General features: G+C 43.8%; 1 protein-coding gene across 1 annotated transcript in view; it reads left to right on the forward strand.

Annotated features, from left to right (window-relative positions):
* LOC132836750 (cytochrome P450 2C18-like) overlaps nt 1–22,210 on the forward strand; it is a 32,877-nt gene that overhangs the window by 5,844 nt on the left and 4,823 nt on the right. Inside the window, exons 3-6 of the mRNA XM_060856183.1 lie at nt 6,963–7,112; nt 10,771–10,931; nt 14,950–15,126; nt 15,439–15,580. Coding sequence (XP_060712166.1) covers nt 6,963–7,112; nt 10,771–10,931; nt 14,950–15,126; nt 15,439–15,580 — 630 coding nt within the window. The remainder of the gene's footprint in view (nt 1–6,962; nt 7,113–10,770; nt 10,932–14,949; nt 15,127–15,438; nt 15,581–22,210) is intronic.

Raw genomic sequence — 22,210 nt, forward strand, 5'->3', positions numbered from 1 at the left:
GCTGGAAACCAGATTCTGGATTAGTGGTGCTGGAAGAGCACAGCAGTTCAGGCAGCATCCAAAGTGCAGCGAAATCGATGTTTCGGGCAAAAACCCTTCATCAGGAATAAAGGCAGTGAGCCTGAAGAGTGGAGAGATAAGCTAGAGGAGGGTGGGGGTGGAGAGAAAGTAGCATAGAGTACAATGGGTGAGTGGGGGAGGGGATGAAGGTGATAGGCCAGGGAGGAGAGGGTGGAGTGAATAGGTGGAAAAGGAGCTAGGCAGGTACTTTGTTGGCTACGTAGAACAGTTGATCTTCTGTAATTACACCGGCACCACTCCCCACCTCTTCCTCCGCTATATTGATGACTGCATTGGTGCCACCTCGTGCTCCCGCGAGGAGGTTGAGCAATTCATCAACTTCACCAACACATTCCACCCTGACCTTAAATTTACCTGGACCATCTCTGACACCTCCCTCCCCTTCCTGGACCTCTCCATCTCCAGTAATGACGACCGACTTGACACTGACATTTTTTACAAACCCACCGACTCCCACAGCTACCTGGATTACACCTCTTCCCACCCTACCTCTTGCAAAAATGCCATCCCATATTCCCAATTCCTCCACCTCTGCTGTATCTGCTCCCAGGAGGACCAGTTCCACCATAGAACACACCAGATGGCCTCCTTCTTTAGAGACTGCAATTTCCCTTCCCACATGGTTAAAGATGCCCTCCAACGCATCTTGTCCACATCCCGCACCTCCTCCCTCAGACCCCACCCCTCCAACCGTAACAAGGACAGAACGCCCCTGGTGCTCACCTTCCACCCTACCAACCTTCGCATAAACCAAATCATCCGCCAACATTTCCGCCACCTCCAAAAAGACCCCACCACCAGGGATATATTTCCCTCCCCACCCCTTTCCGCCTTCCGCAAAGACCGTTCCCTCCGTGACTACCTGGTCAGGTCCACGCCCCCCCCTACAAACCACCCTCCCATCCTGGCACTTTCCCCTGCCACCGCAGGAACTGTAAAACCTGTGCCCACACTTCCTCCCTCAACTCTATCCAAGGCCCTAAAGGAGCCTTCCACATCCATCAAAGTTTTACTTGCACATCTACTAATATCATTTATTGTATCCGTTGCTCCCGATGCGGTCTCCTCTACATTGGGGAGACTGGGTGCCTCCTCGCAAAGCGCTTTAGGGAACATCTCCGAGACACCCACACCAATCAACCACACCGCCGCGTGGCCCAACATTTCAACTCCCCCTCCCACTCTGCTGAGGACATGGAGGTCCTGGGCCTCCTTCACCGCCGCTCCCTCACCACCAGACGCCTGGAGGCAGAACACCTCATCTTCCGCCTCGGAACATTTCAACCCTAGGGCATCAATGTGGCCTTCAACAGTTTCCTCATATCCCCCACCCTAGTTCCAAACTTCCAGCTCAACACTGTCCCCATGACTTGTCCTACCTGCCTATCTCCCTTTCCACCTATCCACTCCACCCTCTCCTCCCTGACCTATCACCGTCATCCCCTCTCCCACTCACCCACTGTACTCTATGATACTCTCTCCCCACCCCCACCCTCCTCTAGCTGATCTCTCCACGCTTCACTGCCTTTATTCCTGATGAAGGGCTTTTGCCCGAAACGTCGATTTTGCTGCACTTTGGATGCTGCCTGAACTGCTGTGCTCTTCCAGCGTCACTGATCCAGAATCCAGAACTCAAGAATCTTATTCATCAGATTATCATGGGCAAGACAACTTCCTGTTTATTATCATTTAGTGCACCCTGCTGCAGTGCTCTCCCCTGAGTTGGTGAATCAGTATTCCTTTACGTTAAACATCAAGTAGAAGCACTGTTGTTGGTAAAGCTACAGAATGCACTTTGGTGGGGAATGGATTTTGATGTCCCCCAAGAGTAGTTGCACCACTACTGACTGAACTGAGTCCTAAAGGAAATAACTGTTAGACTGGGTCTGCAGCAAATAGCGAGGGAACTACCAAGAGGGTTTGGAAGGAATGATCTTGGCTTAGTCCTTGTGGAGATGAAGTCCCATCTACACATTGAAGATCCGCTCCATTGAATTTTGTGGCATATGGCCATACCAAATGAGAGAAATTTCGAACAGATATAGCACTTCAAAACTGGGCACCCATAAGTCACTGTGGGTAATCAACTTCAATAGAATTCTTTCTTGATTATGTGTTTTATTGAGATATGTCTCATGATTAAACTTAAAAATTAAAGCCATAAGCATTAAGTTAGCCTGTAGCAGCGTTTTATAGAGGAATAAGACAGTGCTAATTTCTGGGTCTGTAGACTGAAAGAAGCAAAAATAGTTTTCAGTAGAGTGATACGTTCTCCTTGTCGGATATGGGAGTTTAGGGAGAGTTTACGTGTTATTGAGGATTATATCTGCAATGAATGCCATTGGTTGCGAATTCTATCGGATCGAATGGATTGATTGGAGTGACAGTTTGAGGAAATGAGGAATTTACAACAGCACGAACAGCTAAGTTTTTGGTTTCGAGACTGGCTCAAATGCAATGAGGGGTACGTCGAGTTCCAAGAGATCAATTGTGTTAGAGGACTGTCTAGTCCAAGGTACAGACAGACGTTTCTGTGGCCAGCAGTGAAAACTCAGAGCGTGTATTGCCTCCCTGGTGCCAGGATCAAGGATGTCTCAGAGAGGGTGCAGAATGTTCTCAAGGAGGAGAGGGCCCAGCAGGAGGTCATTGTACACATTAGAACCAATGACACAGGAAGGGAAAAGGATGAGATTTAGAAAGGACAATATAGGAGTTAGGCAGGTCCTCGAGAGTAGTAATATCTGGAATACTCCTTGTGCTGCAAGCTAGTGAGGGTAGGGATAGGAGGATAGATCAGATGAATGCATAACTGAGGAGCTATGGGAGAAGGATTCACTTTTTTGGATCATTGGAATCTCTTCTGCGGTAGAAGTGACCTGTACAAGGACAGATTGCACCTGAATTGGAAGGGGTCTAATACACTGCAGGGAGCTGCTCGGAAGGATTTAAACTAGTTAAGTAACGGGAGGACCCACGGAGGTAGTGAGGAAAGAGATCAATCTGAGACTGGTACAGTTGACAAAAGTCAAACAGCCAAGGCAGGCAAGGACAAAGCAGAGAACAAGGTAGGACTGATAAATTAAACTGCATTTATTTCATTGCAAGAAGCCTAACAGGGAAGGCAGATGAACCCAGGGCATGGTTAGGAACATGGGACTGGGATATCATAGCAATTCCAGAAATGTGGCTCAGGGATGGACAGGACTGGCAGCTTAGTGTTCCAGGATACAAATGCTACAGGAAGGACAGAAAGGGAGTAGGTCAAGGGAGGCAAGAGGGGAGGGGGAGTGACATTTTTGATAAGGGATAGTATTACAGTGAGGATTTTCCTGGAAATACATCCAGGGAAGTTATTTGGGTTGAAATGAGAAAGGGATGATCACCTTATTGTAATTACATTATAGATCTCTAATAGTCAGTGGAAAATTGAAAAGCAAATTTGTAAGGAGATCTCTGTTATCTGTAAGAATAATATAGTGGTTATTGTAGAAGATTTTAACTTTCCAAACATAGACTGCAGCTACCATAGTGTTAAGGATTTAGATGGAGAGGAATTTAACTGTGTACAAGAAAATTTTCTGATTCAGTATGTGGATGTACCTACTAGAGAAGGTGCAAAACTTGACCTACTGTTGAGAAATAAGGCAGGGCAAGTGACTGAGGTGTCAGTGGGGGAGCATTTTGGGGCCAGTGACCATCATTCTATTAATTTTAAAATAGTGATGGAAAAGGAATGACTTAAATGTTGAAGTTCTAAATTAGAGAAAGGCAAATTTTGACTGTATTAGGCAAGAACTTCCAAAAGCTGATATGGGGCAGATGTTCACAGGTAAAGGGACAGCTAGAAAATGGGAAGCCTGCAGAAATAAGATAACAAGAATCCAGAGACAGCATATTCCTGTCAGGGTGAAAGAAAAGGCTGGTAGGTGTAGTGAATGCTGGATAACTAAAGAAATTAAGGGTTTGGTTATGAAAAAGAAGGAAACATATGTCAGATGCAGACAAGATAGACCGAGTGAATCCTTAGAGAATAAAGAGTATATTTAAGAGGGAAATCAGAAGGGCAAAAAGGGGACATGAGATAGCTTTGGCAAATAGAATTAAGGAGACTCCAAAGGGTTTTTACAATTATATTAAGGGCAAAAGGGTAACTAGGGAGAGAATAGGGCCCTTCAAAGATCAGCAAGGCGGCCTTTGTGTGGAGCCGCAGGAGTTGGGGGAGATACTGAACGAGTATTTTGCATCAGTGTTTACTGTGGAAAAGGACATGGAAGATGTAGAATGCAGGGAAATAGATGGTGACATCTTGAAAACTGTCATATTACAGAGGAGGAAGTGCTGGATGTCTTAAAATGCACAAAAGTGGATAAATCCCCAGGATCTGATCAGGTGTACCCCCAAACTCTGTGGGAAGTTAGGGAAGTGATTGCTGGGCCCTTACTGAGATATTTGAGTCATGGATAGTCACAGGTGAGGTGTCAAAAGACTGGAGGTTGGCTAATGTGGTGCCACTATTTAAGAAAGGTGGTAAGGACAAGTCAGGGAACTATAGACCGGTGAGCCTGACATCAGTGGTAGGCAAGTTGTTGAAGGGTATCCTGAGAGACAGGATGTACATGTATTTGGAAAGGCAAGGACTGATTAGGGATTGTGAACATGGCTTCGTGCATGGGGAAATCATGTCTCACAAACTTGATTGAGTTTTTTGAAGAAATAACAAAGACGATTGATTAGGACAGAGTGGTGGATGTGATCTATATGGACTTTAGTAAGGCGTTCAGTGAGGTTCCCCATGACAGACTGGTTAGCAAGGTTATATCTCATGGAATACAGAAAGAACTAGCCATTTGGATACAGAACTGGCTCAAAGGTAGAAGACAGAGGGTGGTGTTAGAGGTTTCTTTTCAAGACTGGAGGCATATCACCAGTGGAGTGCCACAAGGATTGGTGCTGGGTCCACTACTTTTCGTCATTTATACAAATAATTTGGATGTGACCATAATAGATAACGCTATTAAGTTTGCAGATGACACCAAAATTGGAGGTGTAGTGGAGAGCGAAGAAGGTTATCTCAGATTACAATGGGATCTTGATCAGATGGGCCAATGGGCTGAGAAGTGGCAGATGGAGCTTAATTTGGATAAATGCAAGGTGCTCCATTTTAGGAAAGCAAGTCTTAGCAGGACTTATACACATAATGGATAGGTTCTTGGGAGTGTTGCTGAACAAAAATACCTTGGAGTGCAGCTTCATAGCTTCTTGAAAGTGGAGTTGCAGGTAGATAGGATAGTGAAGAATGTGTTTGGTATGCTTTCCTTTATTGGTCAGAGTATTGAGTACAGGAGTTGGGAGGTCATGTTGCGGCTGTACAGGACATTGGTTAGGCCACTTTTGGAATACTGTATATAATTCTGGTCTCCTTCCTATTGGAATAATGTTGTGAAACTTGAAAGGGTTCAGAAAAGATTTACAAGGATGTTGCCAGAGTTGGAGGATTTTGAGTTATAGGGAGAGGTTGAATAGGCTAGGGCTGTTTTCCCATGAGCATCGGAGGCTGAGGTGCAACCTTATAGAGATTTATAAAATCATGAAGGACATGGATAGGATAAATAGACAAAGTCTTTTCCATGGGTGGGGTGAGTCCAGAACTAGAGGGCATAGGTTTAGGGTGAGAGGGGAAAGATATAAAAGAGATCTAAGGGGTAACTTTTTCATGCAGAGGGTGGTATGTGTATGGAATGAGCTGCCAGAGGAAGTGTTGGAGGCTGGTACAATTGCAACATTTAAAAGGCATCTGGATGGGTATCTGAATAGGAAGGGTTTGGAGGGATATGGGCCGGGTGATGGCAGGTGGGATTAGATTGGGTTGGGATATCTGGTCAGCATGGATGAGTTGGACCGAAGGGTCTGTTTCCATGCTTTACATCTCTACAACTCTAACCATAATTAGAAACTTCATGACTTGGTAAATTTCCTGCTCTATCATTATTACCAAACTGCATGACCAACCATGGTTCAATGAAGAATGGAGAAAGCCATGCCAGGAGCAGAACAAGGCATCAACTTGCATCTACACAACAATGTGAAAAATTGTCCAGCTATGGCCTGTCCTTAAAATACAGGAAAAATCTAACTCTACCAAATACCTGTATCGGTCTACTTCAGGCCATCAGAAAAGTAATAGAAGACACATCAACTGTGCATTGAAGTGACATTGCTCAACATTAACCTGCTCTTTGCTGGTCAGTTTGGGTTCCACCACAGCCACTCAGCTCCTGACGTTATTACAACCTTGGTTCAAGCATGAACAAAAGAACTGAATTCCAGAGGTAAGATGAGAGTGACTTCTTTAGATAACAAGGCAGCATTTGATTGAGTATGAGATCACTGGGTACTATCAAAGGAGTTGAATCAATGGGAATTAGAAAGAATCACTCCATTCATTGGAGCAATATCTAGCAGAAAGGTATATGGTTGTGGTTATTGAAGGTCAATCATCTCAGGACATCACTGCAGTAGTTCCTCATAATTCAGCTGCATCATCGATGACCATTCTTCCATCAGAAAGCGGGGATGTTGGCTAATTACAGCAGTATCTGTACTGCAGCTATGAAATGAGGCTGGATAAGCTCGGGTGTTTTCTTTGGAGCATGGAAAGCCAAAAGAGAATCTGATTGAAGTATATAAGGTTATGAGGAGCAAGAAAAGGGTAGATGAATAAAAAGCTTTTCCCTTTATTTGAAGGGTCAATAACAAGGGACCCTAATTGTAAAGTGAAAGTCAAGAGGCTTAGATGGGATTTGAGGAGAATTTTTTTTCACCCATTGAACTGAAAATTTTGTCTCAGGTAATTTTCACTAATATTAATATCTTTCATGTAGGGATTGCCTTCAGTAATGGTGAGAGATGGAAACAACTTCGGAGATTTTCTCTCAGCACCTTGAAGAATTTTGGACTGGGAAAAAGAAGTATTGAAGAGCGGATTCAAGAAGAAGCACAGTGCCTGGTTACAGCTATCAGGAACAAACAAGGTTTCTGACTAAAGTAAAATAATATTCAGAAACAAATTTGTCTTAGAGTTACATAGCATGGAACCCGATCTTTCGGTCCAACCAGTCCACACCGACCATGTTCCCAAACTAAACTAGTCCCACCTGCCTGCACTTGGCCCCTATCCCCCCAAACCTTTCCTATTGATGAACTTGTTGAAATGTCTTTTAAACTGGATGTAGGTTTGCTCGCTGAGCTGGAAGGTTCACTTTCAGACGTTTTGTCATGATACTAGATAACATCGTCAGTGAGCTTCCAGTTGAAGTACTGGTGGTATGGCCTGCTTTTTATTTATGTGTTTAGGTTTCCTTGGGTTGGTGGTGTCATTTCCTGTTCTTATTCTCAGGGGGTGGTAATTGGGATCCAAGTCAATACGTTTGTCAATAGAGTTCCGGTTGGAATGCTATGCTTCGAGGAATTATCGTGCATGTCTTTGTTTGGCTTGTCCTAGGATGGATGTGTTGTCCCAGTCAAAGTGGTGTCCTCCCTCGTCTGTATGTAAGGATATTAGTGAGAGTGGGTCATACCTTTTTGTGGCTAATTGATGTTCATGTACCCTGGTGGCTAGTTTTCTGCCTGTTTGTCCGATGTAGTATTTGTTACAGTTCTTGCAAGATATTTTGTAAATGACATTAGTTTTGCTTGTGGTCTGTATATACTTTCATCCTTTTTAAAAACAAAAAAACCCTGTCATTTTGTAACTCTTAAGTTTACAAAAAGACTTGCATTTAAATACTGCCTTTCAAAACTTCGAACCAATGTATGAGCATATGAACTAGGAGTAGGGTTAGGCCTTTCAATTGCTTCAGCCTGCTCCATCATTCACTAATATCATGGCTGATCTGACTGTAATCTCAAATCTGCATTCTCATCGAGTCATAGAGACGTACAGCACAGAAACAGACCTTTCGCTCCTACTCGTCCATGCCAACCAACCAAATATCCCAACCTAATCTAGTCCCACTTGCCAGCACCCGGCCCATATCCCTCCAAACCCTTCCTATTCACTTTTCCAGGTTGAACTACATCTGCCACTTCTCAGCTCAAATCTGCATTCTGTCAATGTCCCGTTGCAACCTACAACAGCCCTCCACAATATCCAGAATTCCATCAACCTTTGTGTCCTTGGCAAACTTACTAAGCCACCTTTCCACTTCCTCATCAAAGTCATTTATAAAATTCACAAAGAGAAGAGGTCCAAGAACCAATCCCTGGGGAACACCACTGGTCACCGAGCTCCAGGTTGAATACTTCCCATCTACCACCACTCTGTCTTCCATGGGCTAGTCAATTCTGTATCCAGACAGCCAGATTTCCCTGTATCATTTCTGAATGAGCCTACCGTGTGGAACCTTGTCAAACGCCTTGCTAAAATCCATGTACACCACATCCACTGCTCTACCTTCATCAATGTATTTTGTCACATCCTCAAAGAATTCAATAAAGGTTTTGAGGCATAACTTGCCCCTAACCAAGGCATGCTGACTATCTCTAATCAAACTATGGTTTTCCAAGTAGTCATAAATCCTGCTTGGAGTAATGGAGGATACACCAGAGTATCGTTGAGGCAGCACCTCTGTGGAAGGTTAACAGTGGGGGTGAGGGGGAAGATCTGTTTGGTGGTCATACTCCACTGAGGTGGCAGAAATAGTCGAGGATGATACTTTGAGCTTGAGATTAGTGAGGTGAAAAGTGATGAGAAGGGAAACCGTATTGCTGTTCGGGGAAGGAGAAGAAGTGGTGAGGACAGAAGTGCAGGAGATGGGTCAGGCATGGCAGAGGTCCTTACCAATATGAGGAATCCTTGGTTGAGCAAAAAGGAGATGGGGGAGGTTGGAGGCATGCAAGTGGAAACTGGCAACATTGAAACAGATGCAACAGAGACAGAGAAACTGTGAGAATTGAATAGAGTCTGTGCAGGAAGCAGGGTGTAAGGAAGTATAGTTGAGGTAACTGTGGGTGTTGCTAGGTTTGTCATGGATATTGGTAGACTGTTTTTGGAAAGAGAAAGAAAGTCAAAGAAGGAAGGGAAAAATCAGAGGGACCATGTGAAGGCGAGAGATGAACGGAAACTGGAAACAAACTGATTTAAGTTTTCCAAATTCCAGGCAAGCACTTAAAGTAGCACATCTACATCTTTAACCACCCTTGCTTAACTAGAATATATCTAACTGTGCCTTAAACATATTCAAGGATCTGTTTCAACCAACTTTTTTAGGAAGAGAATTCCAAAGACTGACAAACCCCTGAGAGAAAGCAAAGGTTGCCTGACTTTTGTTTTCACTAGTGACCAATAGTTCTAGATTTTCCTAGAAGAAGCAATCTCTCTATGTCTATCCTTTAGAGTCTTTATATGTTTCAATCAAGTCACATCTTACTCTTCTAAACTTCAGCAGTTCAAGCTTAACCTTGAGTAACTTTTCTTCATAAAACTCCAAAACCCAGGCATTGATCCAGTTAACCTTCTCTGAATTGCATCCAACATAATTCCTTAAAATAACATGACCTGTACTGTGCACAGTAATCCAGATGCAGTCTCGTCAGTGCCCTGTATAACTGAATCATACCTTGCTACTTTGATATTAAATTTCCCTTGCAATAAGTAATAACATTATATTGGCTTTCCTAATTACTTGTTATACCGGTATACTAATGTTTTGCAAACCATCCATAAATACACCCAGATTCCTCTATATCTCAATATGCTTTCAAACAGATAGGATCTTCATTAGAAATGTAAATTTATGGTAAAGATACACATTTTATAGGGTGCTATCACACAAACCAAGGTACATTGAATTGCAGCCAGTGGTCTTGAACTGTTAAACAAAGCACCACTTCTGCACAATATCTCACATAAGGAGTCAAATAAGAATTAAATGCTGATGATCAAAGATGACAAGTATCTGTTTAAACACATAATGGCTAGTGAAAATAGTGATTTGTGAAGATGTAAGTACTGTATTTGTTTTGCTACTAGCAGAGATCGGAGATTTCAGACAACATTCCAAAGGTTAAAATTAAACTTCACCTCAGTTGTGGTTATGTTATTACCTGCTGGAGGCTGAATGTGAACAGATTGTATTAATTTAGCACTCCTTATGTAAAGAAAGCATTGAGTACTTTACTGAATGAGACAGTGAGAGGCAAATATGGATGCAGAATTCTTTAGAGAAAGATGTAAGTGTATTTTAAAAGCAACTATACACTGAAGATACATTGCTTAGCTAACCGGAGATTGCTCACTGTTCAGCTTCTCAATAACAGTAAGTAAATGAACCACAAGGATCAAGAATATCTGAGGCTTAATTCATTGAATTAGATGCTTTCAGCATGAACGATGAGGTCACTACCATATGCTTAGCTCTTGGACTGCGGAGGTGAATAAATCACTTTTTCCCCAACTGCAATGAGTTACCTCACCCCCTCACCCACTGAGAGGGCGCGTAAATGGCAATTGAATGAGAACAGAATCACATTAATTAGTGATATCCCCATTATCAAACAGCTTGTTGACATTTTTTTTAAAACACAGGGTCGTCTTATTTTTAATAACTATTAATTGTTAATATCTGCCTCTGAGTTGCTTGTATATCACTATATAACTCTCTAACTTGCCTTCTCTGTCAATGATATCAGAGCTCCCATTTAACCCAGATTTTCTGCTGAGATGCACAGTGTCAAATATCATCTGTTCCATTGTCTTTGGAGAACGGTTTGAATATGAAGATGAAAGGTTTCTAACATTGATGGAAAGAACTGACGGAATTAGCAATGCTCTCAGCAAACCCGGAGTGCAGGTACTTTAACTCTTTTGCAATTGTAATGTTATTGAAACTATTTCCAAACTAGATACATTTCCAGACTACATTCAAATATTGATTCAATAATTTGTGAGAAGATTTGTAGCTCGGGTGCTCGTTGTTGTGGTTCTGTTCGCCGAGCTGGGAATTTGTGTTGCAGACGTTTCGTCCCCTGTCTAGGTGACATCCTCAGTGCTTGGGAGCCTCCTGTGAAGCGCTTCTCTGATCTTTCCTCCGGCATTTATAGTGGTTTGAATCTGCCACTTCTGGTTGTCAGTTGCTGTCCGCTGCAGTGGCCGGTATAGGGTCTAGGTCGATGTGTCTGTTGATAGAATTTGTGGATGAGTGCCATGCCTGTAGGAACTCCCTGGCTGTTCTCTGTTTGGCCTGCCCTATAATTGTGGTGTTGTCCCAATCGAATTCATGTTGTTTGTCATCTGAGTGTATGGCTACTAGGGATAGCTGGTCGTGTCGTTTCGTGGCTAGTTGGTGTTCATGGATGCGGATCGTTAGCTGTCTTCCTGTTTGTCCTATGTAGTGTTTTGTGCAGTCCTTGCATGGGATTTTGTACACTACGTTGGTTTTGCTCATGCTGGGTATCGGGTCCTTTGTCCTGGTGAGTTGTTGTCTGAGAGTGGCTGTTGGTTTGTGTGCCACTGCAGCAGACAGCAACTGACAACCGGAAGCGGCAGATTCAAACCAGTATAAATGCCAGAGGAATCGGCACAGAAGCGCTTCACAGGAGGCTCCCAAGCACTGAAGATGTCACCTAGAAAGGGGACGAAACATTTGCAACAAAAACTCCCAGCTCGGCAAACAGAACCACAACATTGATTCAATAAAGAAATTGTGAAGACATATATGGGAGATAAATGGAACTTGCATGGAGGATTTCATTTCGTGAGGCTTAGCAAGATCTCTAACCGCATCTTACCAAACACACTTCATGAACTACTTACCCTATGCTGTCCTTCTTCCCTGATTGGAGCCCCATTCTGCCAAACGCTGTTACTGGAAGAACTTGCCACTTACGAGATATCCACCAAGAGACTGATATCTCTTTCATTCATGCCATCTTTGAAAGGCTGCCGTACACCCAGCCAAATGTTGGCAATCTGGCAATACTTATTACTGGTAATGGAACAACAGCCATCAAACTGTACTGTTCATGGCACATAGCCATGATTGACATTCCCTTGCACATCCAACCCCAATCTCTCATCATAGTTGTGTTTATCCACCAGACCACACAGTGTACCTGTCCCAAGCCACATCCCATCCTGCCACCCTGAGTCACCTATATTCTATCCCTAATGTAGATCCACATCTTATTGTTCCTGATGAAAGGCTTTTGCCCAAAATGTCAATTCTCCTGCTCCTCGGATGCTGCCTGTAATGCTGTGCTTTTCCAACACCACACTCTCGACCTGCATCTTATCGTTGTCCAGTATGGGATCATTACAGAAATGCAACGATTGGACAATTACAAACATGAGCTTTTACTTATAGCCAGCAAAAACAAATACAAACAAAACGAATGGAGGATCAGTTCGGCCCCACATACATACCAAATGCGAGCATGATGACCAATCCTTATTTTACTCTCCTCTGTGGCTGCTGTACTCAGCTCTCATCTACTGCATCCAGTGTGAATCAAGTCCCATCTGATTTGTAATACCTGATGTAGCTGAGCACTGTCATGCCCAAGGAGAGCTACAACCTTCCAATGTCCTCATCATCCTTCTTGGAAGATTGCTTCTGTTCCCCCAATTTCCTCAGCAGTCAACACATCACCCTGGTTTTTGCTGCACTGGTGCAGGGCATAACATGCTAGGAAGACCCAATAACACACTGTCCAGAATATAGCTGCAGGGCTCCCAGACTAGTCCAAACAATGGAACTGCATCTTCAGTGAGTGCTCTGCCTTGGCCATGGTCATCAGTAAAGTAATCGAAGGTGTCATCAATAGTGCTATCAAGCAGCACTTGCTCAGCAATAACCTGCTTAGTGACGCCCAGTTTCGGTTTCACCAGGGCCACTCAGCTCCTGACCTCATTACAGCCTTGGTTCAAACATGGACAAAAGAGCTGAATTCCAGAGGTGAGGTCAGAGATACAGCCCTTGACAGCAAAGCTGCATTTGTGTGAGTATAACATAAAGGAGTCCTATCAAAACTGGAATCATTGGGTAGCGGGGGCAAACTCTCCACTGGTTAGAGTCATAGTTGGCACATAGGAAGATGGTCATGATTGTTGGAGGTCAGTCATCTCAGCTCCAGGACATCTCTGCAGGAATTCCTCAGGATAGTGCCCTATGCCCAACCACCTTCACTTGCTTTATCAAAGCCATTTGATACATACATGAATAGGAAAGGTTTGGAGGGATATGGGCCAGGAGCAGGTGGGTGGGACTAGTTTAGCTTGGGAACATGGTCAGCATGGACTAGTTAGACCGAACTGTATGACTCTAACATGTCTAAGAAGACTATCCTTGCAACACAAGGTCAGAAATTAAGATATTTACCAATGATTACTCAATGTTCATCACTGTTTGCAACTCCTCCAATATTGAAGCAGTCCATGTTCAAGTGCAGCAAGATCTGGACAATGTCCAGACTTGAGCTAACAAATCACAAGTAGCATTCACACCAAGTGCCAGGCTATGACCATCACCAATGTGAGACAACCTAACTACTGTCCAATGACATTCAATGCTGTTGTCATCACTAAATCACCCACTACCAACACCCTGGGGGGTTATCATTGACCAGAAACTTAACTGGACTCACCACATAAACACCATGGCCAAAAAAGCAGGTCAGAGGTTGAGAATACTGTGGTGAGTAACTTGCCTCCTGACTCCCCAAAGCCTGTCCCTCATCTACAAGACGCAAGTCAGGAGTGTGGTGGAATATTCCCTACTTGCCTGGATGTGTGCAGCTTCAGCAACACTTAAGAATCTTGACACCATCCAGGACCAAGTGAGCCTGCTTGATTGGCTCTATAGCCACAAGCATCCACTCCCTCCACTACCGACGCTCAGTAGCACCATTGTGTACCATCTACAAGATGCACTGCAGAAATTCACCAAAAATCCTCAGACACCACCATCCAAACCCACAACCACTTCAATATAGAAGGAGAAGAACAGCAGATACATGGGAACACCAACCCATGCAAGTTTCCCTCCAAGCTACTCACCATCCTGACTTGAAAACATATCACTGTTCTTTCATTGTCGTTGGTCAAGATCGTGGAATTCACTCCCGAAGGACATTGTGGGTTATCAACAGCATATAGACTGCAGCAGTTCAAGAAGGCAGCTCACCACCGCCTTCTCAAGGGGCAACCAGGGACAGGCAATAAATGCTGGCCGGCCAGCGATGCTTACATCCCACAAATAAATAAAGAAAAGCCAGCAAACAAACCCTGGTTCTACAATGAAGCAACATCGTGCATACCAAAGTAAGGGTTCCACCTGCTGAACTAAATGCATATCAAACAGCTTAAATAGCATTCTGTAGATAGCTAAATGATGATTTAATATTTTGATCAAATTAAAGATCTGCAGTCATGCTATATATAATTGTCAATAGTGGTGGCTGTTAAAATAACTAATGAAAGATCATGACATTCATGACAATGGCAAAAACACAGCATGTAAATGCAAAACGCAAGTTTGAGCATTCCTAACTAACTTTAGCCAGATGTGTTGGATACATTGGTATCCTCTATCCTCTGTGCCAAGAGATTGCTTGCTGAAATCCCATCTATTTTTTATTATAATGTAGTCTCATATCACACCTTTATTTTAACCAATGTGAAGAAGATGAGCCAGTAAACCTTTCTTAAATTTCCCAATCTTCAATCAGGACTGAATCCCAATTGATCATCACCAGACCAGGAAGTAAAACTGTTTTTGAAACAGTATCCCACTAACTGTTCACCACTAACCTTTTGCCTCTTGCTTGCCAGAAGCACTAACTTATTAGTGAAAATATTGTTTGTTTTTGCAGATGTACAATAATTTCCCAAAGATCATGGATTTCCTGCCTGGGTCTCATCACAAGATACTCCAAAACATGGCTGACTTGAAAACCTTTGTGAATCAAATGATCCAAAGCCACAGAGAAAGTTTACAGAAAGATTTCCCCAGGGATTATATCGACAGTTTCCTTATTAAGATGGATGAGGTATTGAAAGTACTTTCAAATCTGAATCTGTATGTTTCCACTTGTCTTGTCTCCTGCCAGTAAGACATGATTTTCCTGGACGCTGATCTGGTGAATCCAACAGGCTTAAACTTAGGTTATTACCAGCTAAACAAAACAGGCCCACATTTTGGAAACTTGTCATTATTACTCCACTGGGGCATTATATATAAGCAGCTAAAAAAGTTCAATTTGCGTGAAGGCACAATTTGTCTTTGACAAAAATTAACAGTAACTAAAGTCTGTACAAGGCCTTTTAAGCTTTTGAAGTAAATTTGATATGCTTTCCTTCAGGAAAAACACAAACCTGACTCAGAATTCATTGATGAGAATTTATTGATGTCAGTGATAAATTTATTTCTGGCTGGAACTGAATCAACCAGCACAACGCTGCAATGGGCTATTCAGATTCTGGTGAAGTTTCCAGATATTCAAGGTAAGCAGTATTATTTGAAAATAATTCATGGATTTTCACTGTATTTTATTGTAAAATGCAAGTGACAATCATTCAATTCAGTCTAATTCAAGCAGCCCTGGGATGCAGCCTGGTCCAAACTCTTAGGTTCAGTGTCTGTATCTGTGTTCAAAGTTTCCTCCCTGCAGCATCTCAGTGCTGGGTGCACCCTGCAATGCAGGTCTGAGCTTCTGAAGCATCTTGACAGTGGATCAGAGAGCTACTATGAGGATGCTGAAGAATTGGCAAGTATGAGATGCCGATATATGTGGACAAAGGGAGCATGCAACTTCAACTGTTACCACAATCTGGCACCATTTTGAACAGCTTAAGCATTACAAGGTATAACTGAGAGTCTATCTTTGTTCTGCTGCCTCTGCTGTGAGTTCTCAGCCAGCTAATGACACCTGTGCCTCCACCCTCCTCCATCGTCACACTGCCACCTGCACCAGATCCATCAATGCATGAATCGCCATTCTTTAGATACTATCTCAGCTGGCTTGCTCGCCCACCTAGCACTTGCCTGCTTAGCATTTACCTATGTACTTGCACCATCCATGAATTGTCTTGCTTTCTTTACTGTGTCAATTAATAACAACCTGGCAACGTTTTCTTGCTGGTCAGCAGTTCTTGGTCAGGGGTGGGGTGAGGTGGGGTGGAATATGTTGCTGTACCACAACTTGCTATGTAAATCTTACACCTACACCATGTGCCAGCAGTGTCTACACAAACATATAGCAGCCCAGGAGTGGGTCACATCAGTCCAATAGCTTCATAGTAGCTAGACCACAGGGTATGGCCAATACAGTTTGGGACATGTCACGAGTTTGAATGCTTCTTGACTGAGGCTGTCAGGTCAGTTTGTTCAAGGAGGTCAGTCCATCAGAGGGGGTAGGAATTAAGTTCGCGTAAAGATTTCCATCCTGGGTGCTGGTTGCCATAGTTGTGGATACGTTTGCCAAGCTGAGAAGTTGATTTACAAATGTCACGTCCCCTGTCTAAGTGACACCTTCAGTGCTTTTGAGTCTCCTGTGAAGTGGTGCTGTACTGTGTCTTCTGGAATTCATTTGGTTCTGTTCCTGCTGCTTCCAGTTGCTGGTTCTGGTAGTTCATTGTAGTGGCCAGTATATTAGGTCTTGGTCTGTGTGTTTGTTGATGGGAATCCATGGATGCATGCCATGCCTCTACAAATTCTCTGGCTGTTCTCTGTTTAGCTTGTCCTTCTGATCGTTATGTTGTCCCAGTTGAATTTGTGGTCCTTGTCATGTATGTGTGTGGCTACTAGAGATTGTGGTCATGGCGTTTAGTGGCTAGCTGGTGTTCGTGGATGTAGACTGCTAGCTGTCTGCCTGTTTGTTCTATATAGTATTTTGTGCAGACTTTGCATGGAATCTTGTAAATTACATATAGGCTATAGAGTCTTTTGTTCTGGTGAGTTACTGTCTGAGCGTGGGTGTCGGTTTATGGGCTGTCAAGATGGAGAAGTGTGGCTGTTAGTTCGGAGATTTTTTTTATATAAGGTAGTGTGGCTAGTGTGTTGGGTTGTGGCATGTTCTTGTTGCATTGTTTGTCTGCTAGGCATCTGCGGATGAAGTTGCAGGGATATCTGTTCTTGGGAAATAAGGCAGGACAGGTGACTGAGGTGCCAGTTGGGGCTAGTGACCATTATTCTATTAGTTTTAAAACTTTAATGGAAAAGGATAGACATGATCTAAGAGTTAAAGTTCTAAATTGGAGGAAGGCCAATTTTGATGACATTAGGCAAGGACTTTCAGAAGTGGGGAGGGGGGGGGGGGTGTACAGATGTTCACAGGTAAAGGGATGGCTGGAAAATGGGAAGCCTTCAAAAATGAGTTAGAGTCCAGAGACAGTATGTTCCTGTTAGGGTAAATGGCCAGGCTGGTAGGTGTAGGGATTACTGATGATTAGAGAAATTGAGGCTTTGGTCAAGAAAAAGAAGGAAGCATATGTCAGGTTTAGACAGCAGAGAGTGAGTGAATCCTTAGAAGAGTTGAGTTTTTTTGAAGAAGTAACAAAGAAGATTGATGAGGGCAGAGCAGTAGATGTGATCTATATGGACTTCAGTAAGGCATTCGACAAGGTTCCCCATGGGAGACTGATTAGCAAGGTTAGATCTCATGGAATACAGAGAGAACTAGCCATTTGGATACAGAACTGGCTCAAAGGTAGAAGACAGAGGGTGGTGGTGGAGGTTTGTTTTTCAGACTGGAGGCCTGTGACCAGTGGAGTGCCACAAGGATCGGTGCTGGGCCCTCTACTTTTTGTGATTTACATAAATGATTTGGTTGCGAGCATAAGAGGTACAGCTATTAAGTTTGCAGATGACACCAAAAGTGGACAGCGAAGAGGGTTACCTCAGATTACCACAGGATCTTGACCAGATGGGCCAATGGGCTGAGAAGTGGCCGATGGAGTTTAATTCAGGTAAATGCGAGGTGCTGCATCTTAGCAGGACTTATACACTTAATGGTAAGGTCCTAGAGAGTGTTGCTGAACAAAGAGACCTTGGAGTGCAGGTTCATAGCTCCTTCAAAGTGGAGTTGCAGGTAGATAGGATAGTGAAGAAGGCATTGGTATGCTTTCCTTTATTGGTCAGAGTATTGAGTATAGGAGTTGGGAGGTCATGTTGCGGCTGTACAGGACATTGGTTAGGCCACTTTTGGAATATTGCGTGCAATTCTGGTCTCCTTCCGATTGGAAAGGGAGAGGCTGAACAGGCTGGGGTTGTTTTCCCTGGAGTGTCGGAGGCTGAGGGGTGACATTATAGAGGTTTGCAAAATTATGAGGGGCATGGATAGGATAAATAGACAAAGTCTTTTCCCTGGGGTAGGGGACTCCAGAACTAGAGGGCATAGGTTTAGGGTGAGAGGGGAAAGATTTAAAAGAGACCTAAGGGGCAACTTTTCACGCAGAGGGTGGTACGTGTATGGAATGAGCTGTCAGAGGATGTGGTGGAGGCTGGTACAGTTGCAACATTTAAAAGGGATTTGGATGGATATATGAATAGGAAGGGTTTGGAGGGATATGGGCTGGGTGCTGGTAGGTGGGACTAGATTGGGTTGGGATATCTGGTCGGTATGGACGGGTTGGACCGAAGGGTCTGTTTCCATGCTGTACATCTCTATGACTCTAAGTATACGTAAGAGGGGAATCAGGAGGGCAAAAAGGAGACATGAGATAGCTTTAGCAAATAGGGTTAAGGAGAATCCAAAGGGATTTATAAATACATTAAGGACAAAAGGAAAGAATAGGGACCCTCAAAAATCAACAAGGCCACGTATATGTAAAACCGCAGGAGAAGGGGATGATATGGAAGAAATAGAATGTGGTGAAAAAAATAGTGACATCTTGAAAACTGTCCACATTACAGAAGAGGTGGTGCTGGGTATCTTATAACGCATAAAGGTGGATAAAGCCCCAGGACCTGATCAGGTGTACCCTAATACCCTGTGGGAAGCTAGGAAAGTGTTTGCTGGGCCCCTTGCTGAGATATTTGTATCTTCGATAGCCGCAGGTAAGGTTGGCTAACATGGTACCACAGTTCAAGAAAGGTGGTAAGAAAGAGCCAGAGAACTATAGACCGGTGAGCCTGACGTCGGTGGTGGGCAAGTTATTGGAGGGAAATCGGAAGGGTCAGCATTTACATGTATTTGAAAGGGCATGGACTGATTAGGGATAGTCAACACAGCTTTGTGTGTGGGAAATTGTGTCTCACTAACTTAATTTTTTTGAAGAAATAACAAAGAGGATTGATGAGGGCAGAATGATGGGTGTGATCTTGATGGACTTCCATAATGTGTTTGACAGGTTCCTCATGGTAGACTGGTTAGCAAAGTTAGATCACATGGAATACAGAGAGAACTTGCTATGTGGATACAGGACTGGTTCTAAGGTAGAAGACAGAGGGTGGTGGTGGAGGGTTGCTTTTCAGACTGGAGGCCTTTGCCCAGAGGTGTGCCATAAGGATAAGTGCTGAGTCCACTGTTTTTTGTCATTTATATAAATGATTTGGATGTGAACTTAGGAGATATGGTTAGTAAGTTTGCAGATGACACTAAAATTGGAGGCATAACAGACAGTGAAGTACCTCAGGGTACTTTGCATTCTTTGATCAGATGGGCCAATGGGCTAAGGAGTGGCAGATGGAGTTTAATTTAGATAAGTGTGAGGCACTGCATTTTGGAAAGGCAAATCAGAGCAGGACTTATATACTTAATGGTAAGGGCCTGGGGAGTGTTGCTAAACAAAGAGTGCTTGGAGTGCAGGTTCATAGTTCCTTAAAAGTGGAGTTGTAGGTAGATAGGATAGTGAAGAAGGCATTTGGTATGTTTATTGGCCTTTATTGGTCAGAGCGTTGGGTATAGGAGATGGGAGGTCATGTTGTGGTTGTACAGGAAATTGGTGAAGGCACTATTGGAATACTGCATGCAATTCTGGTCTCCCTACTGTAGGAAGGGTGTTGTGAAACTTGAAAGGTTCAGAAAAGATTTAAAAGGATTTTGCCAGGGTTGGGCGACTTGAGATATAGGAAGAGGTTGAATAAACTGGGCCTAGTTTCTCTGAGTGGAGGGGTGACCTTCTCTAAGTTTATAAAATCATGAGGGGCATAGACAAAATGAATAGACAAGGCCCTTTCCCCAGGAAGGCAAGAGACCAAAACTAGAGGGTATAGGTTAAAGGTGTGAGGGGAAAGATTTAAAAGGGACCTAAGGGAAACCTTTTCGTACAGAAGGTGGTGTGTGTGTGGCATGAGCTGCCACTGGAAGTTGTGGACGCTTGTACAATTACAACATTTAAAGGCATCTGGATGGATATATGAATAGGAAGGGCTTAGAGGAATAATGGGTCAAATGCTGGCAAATGGGACTAGATTAATTTAGGATATGTGGTTGGCATGGATGATTGGACCAAAGGGTCTGTTTCTGTTCTGTACATTTCTATGACTCTTTAACTCCAAGTGATACCTTATGTAAAAGTACGCTGTTACCAAAGTGCTCTGAAAAGGTTTGCTTGTTCTTTTCCCTCCCATTATGTCTTGCTGTTGACCCATGTTCTGTAGCTGGGATGGATGCAGCTCTGCTCAGCAGTTGAGCCTGTTCACCTTGGGAGATTTTGTCGGGCAACTCCATAGGTTTTTTTTTAGATTACTTACAGTGTGGAAACAGGCCCTTCGGCCCAACAAGTCCACACCGACCCACCGAAGCAAAACCCACCCATACCCCTACATTTGCCCCTTACCTGACACTACGGGCAATTTAGCATGGCCAATTCACCTGACCTGCACATCTTTGTGACTGTGGGAAGAAACTGAGCACCCGGAGGAAACCCACGCAGACACAGGGAGAATGTGCAAACTCCACACAGTCAGTTGCCTGAGGCGGGAGTTGTACCCGGGTCTTTGGTGCTGTGAGGCAGCAGTACTAACCACTGTGCCACCGTACTAACCTTTGTGTTAGGTCTCCCCATACATGCTGAGGAGGTGCAGATGGATGCTCCCCATCTTCTACTTTCAAGAGTTGGAGAGGGACAAGCAGAGTGGTATACAGCCTGGCCACCTCTGGAGTGTCTGAGAGGAGAGTTCTGAGAAGTTTGTGTGTGATTCTTCCTCTAGCATGAGTGCCTTCTTGCACTTCTCAGTCCTTGTGAGGAAGAACCACTGAAGTGCACATCAGGGTCTCTGTCCTCCTATCTCAATGTTTCCTGTCTTGAGGACCAAAGGCCAAGGTGATTGAATGCAAGTTTGTGCACTTTTGCAATAGATTTTCAGGGTGGCCAAGGCAGCCCCCTACTTCAAGGGATTCATACAATTGCATACCAGAGACTGCGAGATGTCAATGGCATAGCATCATTCCTGCTGACTCTGGGTTATGAAGGCCATTGCCTCTCACATACCTATCTGCCACTCCTGTTCTTTCCTGTACATATCACTGAAATCTTTGATTGCTAACACCACAAAATCCTCTGCCTAGGTGTGTAATCCTCAAGTGTAAGCATCCTGGGGCATTTCTTCCTTGGACCAGCTGCAGAGCTGTTGCAGTTAGGTGCTCACCAGCTTGTGCTCCCAAACCTGCTCAGCATAAAATTTCCATCAAGGTATCATATTTGAGCTGGTGAGGGTTGCAGGCTACAGCCTTACTTGATGTTTCTTCTGAGACCTCGGTGTTGTCTTCCTCAGAGATCAAGGAGGTGGCTTCTGATAGAATCAGCTATTTCTTCATTGAGGTTGCACCTTCTACTGGTACCTGCTTGACTCAAGATTGAAAAAGCCAGTAGAAATGGTGTACAATGAAGGAGACAGTGGGGTTATCATGAGCATTCCTGTGTTATAAGAATGGTACTTTTTTGGTTGGTGGGACATTGCTGATTTAGGATCCATGCTGGAGTGATCTGGACTTCTCTGAGAGATAGAAATCTCTCCACAGTGAGTGAGGAACCTAATGTCATGCACTCCTCCGCCTGTCTGGCCTCTGTCTTCTCCTGGAATGAGAGCAAGTGGGTGGCATGGCTGTTAGGTACTTATGCAGGTAGTCAAAAAAAACCTCTAAGGTATCCTGGATACTGAGTAGGCATTGGAGCTACCATGCAGGGTAA

The sequence above is a fragment of the Hemiscyllium ocellatum genome, chromosome 47 (assembly GCF_020745735.1).
Source record: "Hemiscyllium ocellatum isolate sHemOce1 chromosome 47, sHemOce1.pat.X.cur, whole genome shotgun sequence".
Lineage (NCBI taxonomy): Eukaryota > Metazoa > Chordata > Chondrichthyes > Orectolobiformes > Hemiscylliidae > Hemiscyllium > Hemiscyllium ocellatum.